At 43.4% G+C, this 16,023-nt stretch overlaps 1 protein-coding gene across 2 annotated transcripts in view; it reads left to right on the top strand.

Annotated features, from left to right (window-relative positions):
• Positions 1-16,023, top strand: part of LOC310800562 (tumor protein p53-inducible protein 11-like) — an 80,272-nt gene that overhangs the window by 39,266 nt on the left and 24,983 nt on the right. For both annotated transcript variants that reach the window (XM_083663177.1, XM_083663178.1), the window contains one exon: positions 14,081-14,220. In XM_083663177.1, coding sequence (XP_083519303.1) covers positions 14,092-14,220 — 129 coding nt within the window. In that variant the 5' untranslated portion in view covers positions 14,081-14,091. The remainder of the gene's footprint in view (positions 1-14,080; positions 14,221-16,023) is intronic.

Here is a 16,023-nt window from a genome sequence, read left to right on the forward strand (position 1 = left end):
ACAGAACTGTGTGCACAGATCTTCTCTGTGACAGACCAGTTCTCTCCACAGACGAGCTGTGTGCACAGATCTTCTCTGTGACAGACCAGTTCTCTCCACAGACGAGCTGTGTGCACAGATCTTCTCTGTGACAGACCAGTTCTCTCCACAGACAGAGCTGTGTGCACAGATCTTCTCTGTGACAGACCAGTTCTCTCCACAGACGAGCTGTGTGCACAGATCTTCTCTGTGACAGACCAGTTCTCTCCACAGACGAGCTGTGTGCACAGATCTTCTCTGTGACAGACCAGTTCTCTCCACAGACAGAACTGTGTGCACAGATCTTCTCTGTGATAGACCAGTTCTCTCCACAGACAGAACTGTGTGTACAGATCTTCTCTCTGTTGTTGTATAGACTGCCGTTTCCAGGGGATGCAGTGGCCTGTTCTGACTCAAGATGGGTATTCACTGCCTTCTCTGTTGTCCTTTGTTTATAAGCAGCTGTCATAAGCACTGCTTTGTGTTTTCTCTGCCCTTCTTCCACCGGTGAGGCTCATTGGTAATTTCCACGGCATCAGAATTAGAGTAGGAAGCCGCTACTGTAGGAGATATAAAGAAGAAGAAGAAGAATAGCGTTGTTTACACGCCCTGGTAGCTCGGTACATTTACAGGGCCCACAGGGTGTCCTGTGACTAGTGGGAGTGAATCCATTTAATTTATCACCGTAGGTTCAGTAGGGATCTTGAGGCGTTGTGAGTGAAATGCTGAGCACGCAGAGGTTTCAAAGCAGGGTCCAACAATAACCCAGGCCCACTTGCCCCGCGGCACTAGAAATCATGTTAGGCCAGTGACCGAGTCACGGAAGAATTCTCCCACACTTTTCCTTGGCATGTGGATACGATCTCATATAATCATTAATCAATGATAATAACCCAATAGGGCAGTGGTTCCCAAACCTTTTCTCTCAGACCCCATTTTTATTTCATCCGCCATCCCCCCCCCCCCGCGCGATGACCACACCCCAAATGTGCCGCCTACCAACTTAGATGTGAATTATTAATTGCACTATGATATAGAAACTCAGTTGTTCAGTTTTGCCGGTAGTTGCAGCCTTGGCTGTCAGTCTTCCTAGAGAAGGAAAACTGATTTCAAACCTCCACTGCCATGCGGTAGGGTTGGGAATCACCAGATGCCCCACAATACGATATTATCACGATTCTTAAGTCACGATACGATAGTATTGCGAATTGCTAGTATTCCGATCTATTGAGTATTGCGATATATTGTGATTTATTACCTTTTTTCAACTGCAAATGATGTCCCAAAGGAAAAATACTTTGTCAACATCTGTTTTATCTAAATGAGATAAAGTTTCCAGTCTGTTCATCTCACTTCAATCATTTTTATTGCAGCAAAATGGAATTGTCAAGCAGACAGACTGACCAACACTGTCATAAAAGCCTGCCATAAATGTTGCATGCACTTGACATTTTGTATAATAAAATATCACGACACTTGGCATTCGACACACGATATGATATATTGCAATTAGGGGTGTCAAAAATAATCGATTATAAGATGCATCGCGATGCGGACGTGCACGATTCTGCATCGATTCACAAATGTCAAAAATCGATTATTTAATTTTTTTATTTTTTATTTTATTTTTTATAATCAAATAAAATAGAATGGAAGTACATGCAGTTGTTTATTTTAATTATGGATCATAATACAATGCAATTCCAAATGCACTTTTATTTTAAAAGTAGCCACACAGTGAGAAAAAAGAAAGTGAGAAAATATAAAACATGTATTGCGGAAAAAAGTGATGCATTGATTTAAGATGCATCGAGATGCATCGATAATCGAATCGAATCGTAGCCCTCTGAATCGTAATCGAATCGTGAGGCCAGTGAAGATTCACAGCCCTAATTGCAATGCCCACAAAATATTGCAATACTAGGTTTTATCGATTTGTCCCCCCCCCCCCCCAACCCCTACCATGCGGCTATATCCACTCATAGAAAAGGCTTCAGGAGTCATCCAAATGCATCCACCAGCGACGTGGAGAGAGGGGACGTGCTACATCGCTCATGGTCAGCCCTGACCGATGGAGGCCCATATACCGTTTTAAATTCAATCAACTTCCAAGAGAACAAACAGTAGATTGCTTTTTGACATATTTCTTGTAAAAGTTCTTGAAAATATTTTCACATTTACTTTGAACTTATCACCAGTGCAGCAACTTAGATTTCCCCACTTTTAACAGCAGAAGAGAGCGAAAGAGACAGGGAGAGAGAGAGCCATGAGAGAGAGACACACAGAGAGAGAGAAAGTGAATTAGTGTACAAGAAAAACGACATCCTACAATGTGGTGGGGTATTATCACACCCCTGTCGTCGTCCCCCCGCCCCTAGGGGGCGTGCTCCCCAGTTTGGGAACCACTGCAATCGGGGTGTGGTCATCAGCTTTACTCCTGCATCCAAAGGATAGGCTAAGGAAATAAATAATATGTTTGGACCCATGAGACTTCGAATCTGAGCTGGGTAAAATATGAAACGGATGAATTACTTATTAGGAACTGATTTAAATAAGGTGTGTGTGTGTGTGTGTGTGTGTGTGTGTGTGGACTGTAGAGCCTGACTGATATAAACATCAGCTCTCCATATCTCCACAGCTCTCAGCCAGATGAGGTGGCTTGGTGTGGTGCTCCAGGAACACAACGCAGACAAGTCCCTAACACTGTTAGGACTTTGGAATCCAATAAGGGCCTCGCAACGCATGGCTGCTCTAATTCCATCAGAGCACGAGAGACTGGCTCTTCCTCTCCTCGGCTTGAAACTTGTATTGCTATGGAAAAGCCCAGTATTCCTCTGGGCAGTGAGAAATGCTGTTAGCACTACTCACCACCAGAAGCAATGCATTTATTAAGGTCAGCAATGCATTTAGAGCGGGCCCCTGCAAAGCAGACATTTGGCTGAAGATAACCTCCCTGTGCTGCTTGTGTGGAGTCTTGATGAGCGGTTGCCGTTTTTGTTCCTAGTCGAACGGTCTTCTGCTGGCACTGTGCGGTGCTACTGGTCCATATCCTGAACCAGGTGGGGAAGGCGATTGAGGGGCTCGGGAATTGGGTCTCAGGTAGGGATGCACCGATATGAAAATTTTGGCCGATGCCGATAACCAATATTAAGATTGCTGTTATGGCTGATAACCGATATTTACCGATGTCGATATGATCTGTATAAAAACACATTTCTATGATAATAACATTTTGTACATACTGAAAAACACATGTAAACACTGAATTTGAAAACGTTATACATTTCTTTATTTCAAAAACATTTGTAAAAGCCCATAAATCATAGATTTACTGCATTATTTCATCTCAATGTGAAGAATTTGGCTGATACCGATAACCGATATTAACATTGCAACATCGGACCGATACCGATATGTAAAAAAATGACTAACATCGGCCGATACCGATACGATTGCCGATATATCGTGCATCGCTAGTCTCAGGTTATTTGTGGAAAGGAGGAGGAGATTCATTCAGTTTCTGACAGTTACTCCTACACACCCACACACAGTGCTTTAATATGACACTTTATTCTTTACTATATCCAACCACTTACTAACTAGACATCTCTGAGGGAGTTCACACCTTTTCCGCTGTATATTTGAGCAGCTTTTCATTTCAAGCACATAGGCTCTTTCTCAAAACCCACGAGAAAGAAGAAAGAGATTCTGCACATAATGACATTGTTGCTGGTGGCCAACCTCAGCTGTCAGGTTTTGGAGTTATTCTTCACATCTAGGTGGACCAACCTGGACCTCTTCCCCTCACACTCATTAATTCATCTTCTGCTGTGATATGAGTCTGTCCCCTTTGCTTGTTCAGCCCACAGGGGAGGTAACGGCATTGACATGCTGCCAAAGACCTGCTCTATCACAGGAGATGAAAAGACCGCCGTCTTTTCAGACCGTATCAACGGCAGGCTCCACAAGCTGCATCGGCCGACTGACTGACACCCCCCACACTCATCATTTCCCACAAAGCCTTGAGGCTATAACATCCATCATCAGTCCTCACCATAACCTCATTACCGTGACATCATCACTGTAACATCATCACCGTAACATCAGCGTAACATTCATCAGTCATCGCCGGACATGTAACGCTTTGGGGGTGTGTGTGCCTTTCTCAGATCACATGGAATGGTATTTGTTGATGCTTTCCTTATTGTGGCAACGAACGCCTTCACATAATTGCTGAAATCTGTTGAGTGGGTGTACTTTCTATTTGAGTCAGGGTGTTTTAGGACATATCTTTCAAGTATATGGTTGACATTGGAAATAGGGTTAGGGTTAGGGTTGGTTAGGGTTCCCAAATTGGAATAGCATTTCTTGAGCAAACGGTTCTCCTCACAGTCCGTTTAAAGTCATCCATCGGCTGCACTTTCCTAAGACCAAACTGAACAAGATCTTTGCTTCTGTCCCCGCTGCCTGTGATACGTGGACCTTAGGTCATCTATTCTGGTCTTGCCCCAAACTCTACATTTCTGGGAGCGTCTTTTTTAGTTGTACAGTGACATTATGGAGCTAATTCCAGACGGTCCTGATGTGAGGTCCTGGGTTGCTCCGACCACTCTTTGACTCTTCTCCCAGCTTTACAACAAGCCCTGATGTTTGGTACTGTATGGTCATAGCAATAAGGCTAAAGAGTGGAAATCGGTCCCCCCCCCTTGCTTTAGAAAATGGTTAAATCACATGGTTTCCTGTCTATACCTTGAAGGAATTTGGTATACTCTGTCCAATGCTCACCCTAAGATTCTTAAAGGAACACTCCGCCCATTTTCAACCAGCTTTGTATCATTAGAACATCAGTAGTATATCAGAAAACTGTGAACTGTTTTGAAGTCTGTCATTTAATTTGACAGTTATTGAGTGTTAAAGTGTAACTAACTCAAATGAATAACTCATTAACTCAAATCAACTCTCAATAACTGTCAAACTATTCATCATTCATCTAGTTTGACAGTTATTGAGAGTTGATTTGAGTTAATGAGTTATTCATTTGAGTTAGTGTGGACCAGTGATGTCACTGGTCCACACTTTAACACTCAATAACTGTCAAATTAAATGACAGACTTCAAAACAGTTTACAGTTTTCTGATATACTACTGATGTTCTAATGATACAAAGCTGAAAATGGGCAGAGTGTTCCTTTAAGATTTAGGGAGCCTTTATTGAACAAGAGGGAGAGGAGTCATCCTGTCAACTAACAGACTGCACTGTATTGCATTGTGCGTTGATCCACCAGGATTTCATTTCATTCTTCTAGTCCTGGTTTGGACTTTCTTCGACCCCTCTTGGACTTGGTTCTATGGATCCTCAACCCATCTGTGGACATTTCAGTAATAGCACAGACTGATATGCATATGAGCACCATTCTGCGAGCTGGCAGTTGTTCATTGCTGTTGTTTCTGTCTCTTCTGTCTTTTTTTTTTTTTTTTTTGCTTTTGTTTAATGTGTTAACACATTCACTGCCAACAACGTGTAAACACGTTTTCAGAATCCAGCTGTTGACTGCCAACAACGTGTTTACACGTTTTTGGCATCGATTTTTTTTTTTTGACGGTGGGTTGTGCATCTAACCATTTTACATCTCTTATATAATTATTGGAGCCACCGAACGTTTACAACCCATTCCACCGACCCACTAAGTGGCAACAGTGCTCTCCTGGCTAGAGGAAGGAAAGCATTTTTTTTAACTTGTCACGCCATTCTCACCCCAGCCATTCTCATGAAAATTGATGGGGGAAAACGCTTTCTTTTTCGCGCTGATTGCTGGCGATGCGGGATTGCAAATTTACATAATAGATTACAGTTGGAACACACTTTGAAACACGCAGCATAAATATGACCAGAATCGCAAAAGCTTCTCTCAACCAAAACTCCAAGAAGCGAGCAAGTCCATGCCGACTTCCTCAAACAGCGGCCGTGCAGACAGGCACAGGCAGCAGCAAAGCACTTAGACTGTGACGGCCGCTGCAGCCAAGAAGAGGGAGGAGTTGAAGCAACTCTCCATCTCGCTCTCTCCCTCTCTCTCTCTCTCTCTCTCGCTCTCTCTCTCTCCCTCCCTCCCTCTCTCTCTCTCTCTCTCTCTCTCCCTCTCCCCCTCTCACTAGGATTAAACCTAGTGCGTCTCCCTCCCGAGAGGGAGGGAGAGAGAGAGAGAGGGAGGGAGAGCGAGAGGGAGGGAGAGAGAGAGAGAGAGAGAGAGAGAGGGAGGGAGAGCGAGGGGAAGGGAGAGAGAGAGAGAGAGAGAGAGCGAGAGGGGGAGGGAGAGAGAGAGAGAGAGAGCCAAAAATGAATGGTTAAAGTGACAGTTCTATCGAATTTCACAAAAAGCCGTTTATCTCTGAATATTTTTTCTGATGCTAAAACCATGCTGTATTCAACTGCTAATGCTTACATAACTACTAACTCTACAAACTAACTCTTTTAGACAGAGAAAGTACACATTCTATTAGTACTTTTGAGATATTGTATGTTCACAAACTCCAAGCAGAAAATAATCCTTGGCTCTTGTAAAATGAGCCACAATCCTCAAAAAACGGCTTGGCAGAAGCTACCTACAGCAAGAAAAAAACGGCTGGCAGTCAATGTGTTAAATGAAAATATGCGATCAATAAAATACAGTATGCAAAAAAAACGGTTCTCACAGCAACACAGTCTTGCATTTGAGTTGTCTGTTCAGTCGGTTCTCATCCTGCTGAATTGCGAAACTATTCCTGGAGGTATTTTAAAATGATCCTTGTAAATTTTTAACAAGTCCCAAGCTCGCTCACTCACTCCTCAATATGTCTTCAAAGCCTGTCTTCAAATCCCCTTTCCTCTGTTCTCGTCAAAAGTTAGCTTCTTTGTACTCATGCTGCATGCAGATATCTTTAATTTATCTAATCTCCGTGGAGACAGACATGGTAAAAATAATTAGCATCAATCATTGGACTTTATTATTGGTCCAAAGAATAAACCAAATTCCCAGTATAGCTAGAGTTATCAAGATTCAGTCGATAGGGCTCCAAGCCATTTAAAATGAGTATTATAATCTCCAAACTACCCTTGTAGACTGCACCGTGTTATCTACAGAATGCTTGCTTATCTACTCTAGACAGCAGCATCTAGGTACGTCTTTGGTGTGTTTTGCAACTTTAATCTTGAGTGCACAGTAAAAGGGGAAACTGTCCCCCCCCCCCAATTTCTCCCCAATTATACTTGGCCAATTTATCCCCATGCCGCCCTATTGGCTGCGCCGATTGCTGCCCCACCCTCTGCCGATCTGGGGAGAGCCGAGACTAGCACCATGCTTCCTCCGACACATGCGCCAGTAGCCAGCCACTTCTTTTCACCTGACAGTGGGGAGCTTCACTGGTGGGATGTAGCACGTATGAGGATCACGCTAATCCCACCAGTTCCCTTCCACCCCGCCCAGGCGCCCCCCGACCGACCAGACGCTTCCCACCCTCAGGCACAGCCAGTCGTGCCTGTATGGACGCCCGACCAAGCCGGAGGTAACGCGTGGATACGAACCTGCGACCCTCATGGTGGTAGGCAGGGAATCTACCGCTACACTACTGTCTGTTTTTAAGTTCCCTCCACCAGGTCTTCTCTCTGTTCATGGTCTCCACCCATCTCAATAATTCTTCATTATTGCCTGTCGCCCCTACTGTACCTTGTTCACATCTTGGCTTCCCACCCCCACTCACAATATCCAGGGTAAATGTTGTTTGCTTCACGACTAAATGTAATGTTGCCATGCCGAAGGAGTGAGATCACGGTCGTGAGTTGCCATTGTTCTGAATCCTGTCTACCTTTCACCTTGAGAGTCAGTGTAGGTCCCTTCCTCTCTAAGCCTTTTGAGCTCTGACAGGAAGCCACTTATAAGGAGCGCATGTCTTCACAGCAGCCTCATTACAGATCAGCGTCTTCCGATTGAACTATAAACGTCACTTGTGACAGCAAGGGGGGGGGCAGCAAAGGAGCCACCGGTGACTCTCGATGAAGGCCTGATTATCAAGGGTGGCTTCACTAATGAAGAAGCCAACGCTCCATTGGCAGTTGCTAGGCAACTGCATCAGCATCACACTGGCAAATCCAGGAACACTCATAGGGATATTCTGGGGTGGGGGGGGGGGGACAAGACGCATAGTGAGGTGCATCTCATTTGACGCTCCATCTCTGATTTCATGGGGTCATGCTTCTATTGAACCATGCATGCTGTAGGAGAGGCTCGACCGGCCACAGCGTCATATTGTCATTGCAGGAACTCTGCGGGATTTGCAAGGAAGCTTTTTGTATCTCTCCAGTGCATGTTTGAGGATTTGCCCCGTGTGTCTCTCCCCCCTGCGAACGGAGGGGTTTTATATTAAGATGAGTCACTTTTCTCCGGGGAATGAGGAAGGGGTTGAGGGTTTCTCCTCTCTCCTTTCCTTCTTTGGTGTCTCTCTCTTCTGATCGTTAAAGGGAGAAGGAGAGGCTGGTGCCTCACTGGCTGTGTGGGAGTCTTAAGTGGCATATTTGGCAGCAGAGGGCCGAACACATGCTGTGTGACCTCCAGTGAACTCTGCTGCTAATACTATGTATGCAAGACATATTTGCAGAAGAATGTTCATACTGTAAGCCCCGCCCCCCCTTAGCATGTCTTACTCTGAAAGCCCCCCTTAGCATAATGTCTTACTCTTAGCATATGTCTTACTCTTAGCCTTAGCATATGTCTTACTATTAACATATGTCTTACTCTTAGCCTTAGCATATGTCTTACACTTAGCATATGTCTTACACTTAGCATATGTCTTACTCTTAGCCTTAGCATATGTCTTACACTTAGCATATGTCTTACTCTTAGCCTTAGCATATGTCTTACACTTAGCATATGTCTTACACTTAGCATATGTCTTACTCTTAGCCTTAGCATATGTCTTACACTTAGCATATGTCTTACTCTTAGCATGTCTTACACTTAGCATATGTCTTACTCTTAGCATATGTCTTACTCTTAGCATGTCTTACACTTAGCATATGTCTTACTCTTAGCATGTCTTACACTTAGCATATGTCTCACTCTTAGCATACATGTATGTCTTACTCTTAGCATATGTCTTACTCTTAGCATGTCTTACTCTTAGCATTATGTCTTACTCTTAGCATACATGTATGTCTTAAGGTCCTTACACATCGGGAGCGATGCGAATATACGGCACGAAATTGCGATGCGAGTTTTGACCCACCTGTCAATCACAGCCACAGATGTGTACACATCGGAAGCGAATTTTTGAAAAATCGACCGTGGTTCTAAAAAATAAACACCGCAATAACGCTGGGCGAAACTTCGCCGTTGGTATGCACGGTTACATTGACTGATATAGGTTCGGAAAATAATATTGACGTGCGAATTAATCGCACGAAAAAAACGTGCTCGGTGTGTAAGGACCTTTACTCTTAGCATATGTCTCACTCTTAGCATACATGTATGTCTTACTCGAGTCTTAGCATATGTCTTGCTCTTAGCATACATGTATGTCTTACTCTTAGCACATGTCTTGCTCTTAGCATATGTCTTACTCTGAAGCAGAAATGCACTCTATTTATTCAGCACACTTTCTGCTCCACACCTGTCTCCAATTGGCGTAGTTATTTTTCTCCAAATGGTACATTTAGAGTAGGGACTAGTGTTAACACAGCTGTGTGTGTGTGTGTGTGTGTGTGTGTGTGTGTGTGTGTGTGTGTGTGTGTGTGTGTGTGTGTGTGTGTGTGTGTGTGTGTGTGTGTGTGTGCGTGCGTGTGTGCGTGCATGCATGTGTTCTCTTATCTCTCCTTGATACTTATCTTTCCTCTAAGCTGGGTTGGGGCACTTTCCATGTAATAGCCTTGGTAGTGAATTGAGCACTTTTTTCCAGTAGCACATCTTTTCCAGTTCTTCCTGTGGACAAAGCTTGGTGTTTTCAGGTGCTGTCCTCATCAGTGTTGGGGGTAACTCATTACAAAAGTAACATATTACCTACCTGTAATATATTACTTTTTGCAGTAACTCAGTAATATAACTTATTACCGGTACTTATAGGATTTCAGTAATATTATACCAGTTACTTTGTCAAGTAACTCAAGTTACAAATTGAGTTACATTTTTTGAAATCAAAGCACATATTTAAATAAAGATACAATCATTTCCTAATCAGACTGTCTGTTTTTATGCAAATAACCACTACAGATGACAATAACAAAGGAAAAAAGAATAACATTTAGAATTTTGGATTGTTTACACTGACTTCAAGACGGTTTACATAATTTTTCGGGATGGTTCCGGGTCAGCGATGTCATTCTGCTGCTGCTGTTGTTTTGGTGAAAGTAATGCAAAAGTAGTGTAATAAGTAACGAGTTACTCTACACAGACAGTAATATTGTAAAGTAACTTATTACTTTCAAATGAAAGTAACTAGTAGTATGTAGTATATTACATTTTGAAAGTAACTTGCCCAACACTGGTCCTCATACTTGGGAGAGTAGTTCAATAATTCCTCTTGTTTTACTCCCCTAGCGAACTGCCCTGTGTGTGTGTGTGTGTGTGTGTGTGTGTGTGTGTGTGTGTGTGTGTGTGTGTGTGTGTGTGTGTGTGTGTGTGTGTGTGTGTGTGTGTGTGTGTGTGTGTGTGTGTGTGTGCGTGCGTGCGTGCGTGCGCGCGCGCGCCACACAGACATTGTGTCGAGGCTGATCTCTCTTGACTCGACTTGCTCGTTCCCATTCCGTCCACAGGCTCTATTCAATAACCCTGATCAATAGGACCACCACAGTGTGTCCTACTGTCACTGTCAATAGCCCACATAGCCGAGTAGTAAGTACAACCAAGTACAACTCTACTACATCATGTAAGGGTTCGTCACGTTGTTACATTGACTTGATTTATTGACCGGTAGATTGACTTGACTCATGGACGACGAGGGTTGATAACAGGGCTGTGGAATCTTCACCGGCCTCACAATTCAATTCGATTACGATTCATCCGTCAACGATTCGATCCAATTCTACGATGCATCTCTATACAGCTCAAAGTATCTTAGGAGAAGGCAGGGTGGGACCTGCTGCAAACCTCCGACCTTATTTTTAACATTTTAAACACGAACGATTCAACGATTCTTCTGTCTTCGATTCGACTCCACGTCCACATTGCGATGCATCTTAAAAATGATGAATTTTGACACCCCTAGTTGATAATGAGCTGTGATTTTAACAAAAGAAAAGTCACTGATATACAGTATAGATACTGGGAGACAAACAATAATCATTTATTTCTTTCTCTCTTTCTTTTGTGATACTTTTGGCAGGACAAGAATACAACTGATGTTAAAACATCACATGATATCCAAATTACCAAATTTCCAAAAATCCTCTTGACCAAGACTGTATTCACTCTTAATTTCATCAAATGACTTCATTCCATTTCCGCCAACCAAATCCCCCCCCCCCCCCTCCAACCCCATTCATCTGATTTTGATTACTAAGGATTGCAAGAATATTGAAGGTTCACAATTCCCGACTTACAGCATACTGTTTGTGTAAGTCTTGTTGTCTTTGTAAATCACAAGAAAATGACAAGAAGATGAAAGAAATTTGATGCTGAACACAATGCATTTTTGGCAGGAAGGACTGTAGAAAAAATTTAAAATGTCATGAGTCAGTGTAGAATATACACTGGCTCACGACACGTGCAAGTTAAGTCTAAGTCTTAAGTCTAAGTCTAAGTCTAAACCACCTTCAGGTTTCTGGGTCTGCACGTCTCAAGTTGACACTAGAGGATCTTGATCGATATTGACAGTGAGATCCTCTGTCTTCAGAGAGCCCAGCTCCGTTTACACTGTGTGTGTGTGTGTGTGTGTGTGTGTGTGTGTGTGTGTGTGTGTGTGTGTGTGTAATGCAATAGCCTGTGTCACTCTCAAATCCGTTGGCTCTCGGAGCAGGCACCACCTGCGTCTATTGGTCTCTCAGCAGCCCTAGAGGACATCTGGCTCCAGCCTCCACACACGGACTGAAGAGGAAGGTTTTCTTTTGATTGGTTGATGTGTGGCATCATGTGTTTAGAATAGAACCTTGTTATATAATAGTGTTGCATAAGTCAAGTCCTCTAGGGGGGGTTATTGGTGGATTCGTAGATACCTCTCTACGCTGTATACCTCTGTGCTCTAGGGAGGTTAGGGGGGGGTTATTGGTGGATTCGTAGATACCTCTCTACGCTGTATACCTCTGTGCTCTAGGGAGGTTAGGGGGGGTTATTGGTGGATTCGTAGATACCTCTCTATGCTGTATACCTCTGTGCTCTAGGGAGGTTAGGGGGGGTTATTGGTGGATTCGTAGATACCGCTCTATGCTGTATACCTCTGTGCTCTAGGGAGGTTAGGGGGGGTTATTGTTGGATTCGTAGATACCTCTCTACGCTGTATACCTCTGTGCTCTAGGGAGGTTAGGGGGGGGGTTATTGGTGGATTCGTAGATACCTCTCTACGCTGTATACCTCTGTGCTCTAGGGAGGTTAGGGGGGGTTATTGGTGGATTCGTATATACCTCTCTACGCTGTATACCTCTGTGCTCTAGGGAGGTTAGGGGGGGTTATTGGTGGATTCGTAGATACCGCTCTATGCTGTATACCTCTGTGCTCTAGGGAGGTTAGGGGGGGTTATTGTTGGATTCGTAGATACCGCTCTATGCTGTATACCTCTGTGCTCTAGGGAGGTTAGGGGGGGTTATTGTTGGATTCGTAGATACCTCTCTACGCTGTATACCTCTGTGCTCTAGGGAGGTTAGGGGGGGGGTTATTGGTGGATTCGTAGATACCTCTCTACGCTGTATACCTCTGTGCTCTAGGGAGGTTAGGGGGGGTTATTGTTGGATTCGTAGATACCGCTCTACGCTGTATACCTCTGTGCTCTAGGGAGGTTAGGGGGGGTTATTGTTGGATTCGTAGATACCGCTCTACGCTGTATACCTCTGTGCTCTAGGGAGGTTAGGGGGGGGGTTATTGGTGGATTCGTAGATACCTCTCTACGCTGTATACCTCTGTGCTCTAGGGAGGTTAGGGGGGGGGTTATTGTTGGATTCGTAGATACCGCTCTACGCTGTATACCTCTGTGCTCTAGGGAGGTTAGGGGGGGGGTTATTGGTGGATTCGTAGATACCTCTCTACGCTGTATACCTCTGTGCTCTAGGGAGGTTAGGGGGGGGGTTATTGTTGGATTCGTAGATACCGCTCTACGCTGTATACCTCTGTGCTCTAGGGAGGTTAGGGGGGGTTATTGTTGGATTCGTAGATACCTCTCTATGCTGTATACCTCTGTGCTCTAGGGAGGTGTCTGCCTCAGGCAGGGAGAATCAGCAGCAGAGTCGACCTGTTGACATATTTTAAGATGTCATCTCATTTTCTCTTCTTTCTTATAGACTGTTTCAATTCAACATAAACATTCTGAATGGAAGCCCAGCTCACTTCCTGTAGTAGTACTACTACACTTCCTGTAGTAGTACTACTACACTTCCTGTAGTAGTACTACCACAATAAGACAGGACTACCACAATAAGACAGGACTGACAATTCCGTGAAAACTGTCTATAGAGTGCCAACATGGAGAGTTCATTTTTGCATTGACGAATTTTGTAAAATCCTCCATAAAATGTTTTGCTTGGACAAACCACGCGATTCAGCTATATTCAGAATCACATGTTTTTGTTTGTTATTTTGTTTGTTTTGGTCCGAGTGAAATCTTTTATGCTCCGTCGCAATTCTGAATATAGCTGAAGTGCTTGGTTAGACCAAGTCAAACTGTTTGTATCAGGATTTTACAAAACGTCTATGGAATGAAATCCACATTTGGCTCTCTATTCATTTTCTCTCTTACTCATTCACTTCACCCCCGCCCTCCCTTCGCCCCCTGCCCTCCCTTCACTGCGCACGCACACACACACACACACACACACACACACACACACACACACACACACACACACATGCATAAATTATGCATGATGTATAACTCTCTCTCCACCTCTCTCTCAGGTGTGTGGACCATGTCGTGTAAACCTCACCCTCCCCTGATGAAGAAGCACAGCCAGTCGGACCTGGTGAGCCGCCTGAAGACCCGCAAGATCCTGGGAGTCGGGGGCGAGGATGACGACGGCGAAGTGCACCGCTCAAAGGTCAGGTTCCTCCACATGAATATGAATTTGTTCCGGTCGTTTCAATTCACTGCGGGCAGCACAGACAAGTCAACAAGGCATTCCCGGATGACTGTGGTTAAAGTTGTATACACATCGTCGTTTGTCTCTATTTGTACTATTTTCCACATTTTAGAACAATAGTAATAAAGACATCAACAACACAAGTGGATATTCAGTGATCAAAAAGTGTTAAACAAATGAAAACTATCGGAGCCACCCTTTGTCTTCATAGAAAGACAAAGGCAAGATAATGAAAAACATACATCAGGTGTGTCTAAACTTGACTGTAAAAAGTACAAAAAGGCACGCGCATCCAGTGAAGGGTTAAAACCAGGTGTGTTTCGGGCAAAGCCTTTCCTCAGACATGAATGAAGTGTAGGGACACACCCCTTAAGTACCCTCGCAGGGGTCACCTGACACATCATGTGATACATAGAAGAGTTAAACATACAGTGCACTTGTTCGACCAGTATACACAATAATCAAATAGCAACTGGCAATATCAAAACGTAATTGTCTCAAAGGACAAGTAATATAATGGAAGTTTTCAGAACAACTTGAATATCACATAAACTAGGGTTATCAGGTATAAACTGTCATAATGAAATGTAATATTTAACAAGAAAGTGTAATGGAAGTTTTCAGAACAACTTGAATATCACATAAACTAGGGTTATCAGGTATAAACTGTCATAATGAAATGTAATATTTAACAAGAAAGTGTAATGGAAGTTTTCAGAACAACTTGAATATCACATAAACTAGGGTTATCAGGTATAAACCGTCATAATGAAATGTAATATTTAACAAGAAAGTGTAATGGAAGTGTTCAGAACAACTTGAATATCACATAAACTAGGGTTATCAGGTATAAACCGTCATAATGAAATGTAATATTTAAGAAGAAGTTGTTCTGAAAACTTCCATTATATTACTTGTCCTTTGAGACAATTACGTTTTGATATTGCCAGTTGCTATTTGATTATTGTGTATACTGGTCGAACAAGTGCAGTGTATGTTTAACTCTTCTATGTATCACATTATAATGATGTGTCAGGTGACCCCTGCGAGGGTACTTAAGGGGTGTGTCCCTACACTTCATTCATGTCTGAGGAAGGGCTTTGCCCGAAAACGTAACTTTTTTTGTGGTCTCCGAATAAATATTTGGGAGCAGCTGCCAGTGTGCGGACTCTATTTTTATTACTTTCTCAACTTTACTGTACAATACATGTATGTATCTTATGTGAAAACGTCATCAATCACACACAACAATGCATAGGCAAAAATGGAACTCAACCACAGATGCATTCATTAAGCAGGAGAAGCGCTATAGATTCCTTTTTAACCGTCACAATAGGCTGCTAATTGGCTCATTACTCCCACGGTGTCTCATTGTGTGCGTTTGTTGCAATGCTTCAGTGAATGTAGATCACATAATCACCAGCTCCGGCAGCTCCACTGGGGTCTGACTGGCTCCCTGGGGAGAGTCCTCGCTTCTTCTCTGCCTACACAAAAACACTTGTCACATTCTTGCATGCTGAGATGCACAGTTACAAGCAAGACAAATATGTCTTGGCCTCTATCACAGAACTCATAAAATAACAAGATTCCACTGATTATATATATATATATATATATTAGGGCTGGGCGATATATCGAATATACTCGATGTATCGTGGCTTGTGCCACGTGAGATGTAGTAAATGACTATATCGTGAACATTCGAGTATAATTGTCACGCATTGTTTATAGCTTAAGCCGCCGGCATGACTCGCTTCACGT

This window comes from Poromitra crassiceps (assembly GCF_964638095.1).
Source record: "Poromitra crassiceps genome assembly, chromosome: 30".
In the NCBI taxonomy this organism is placed as follows: domain Eukaryota; kingdom Metazoa; phylum Chordata; class Actinopteri; order Beryciformes; family Melamphaidae; genus Poromitra; species Poromitra crassiceps.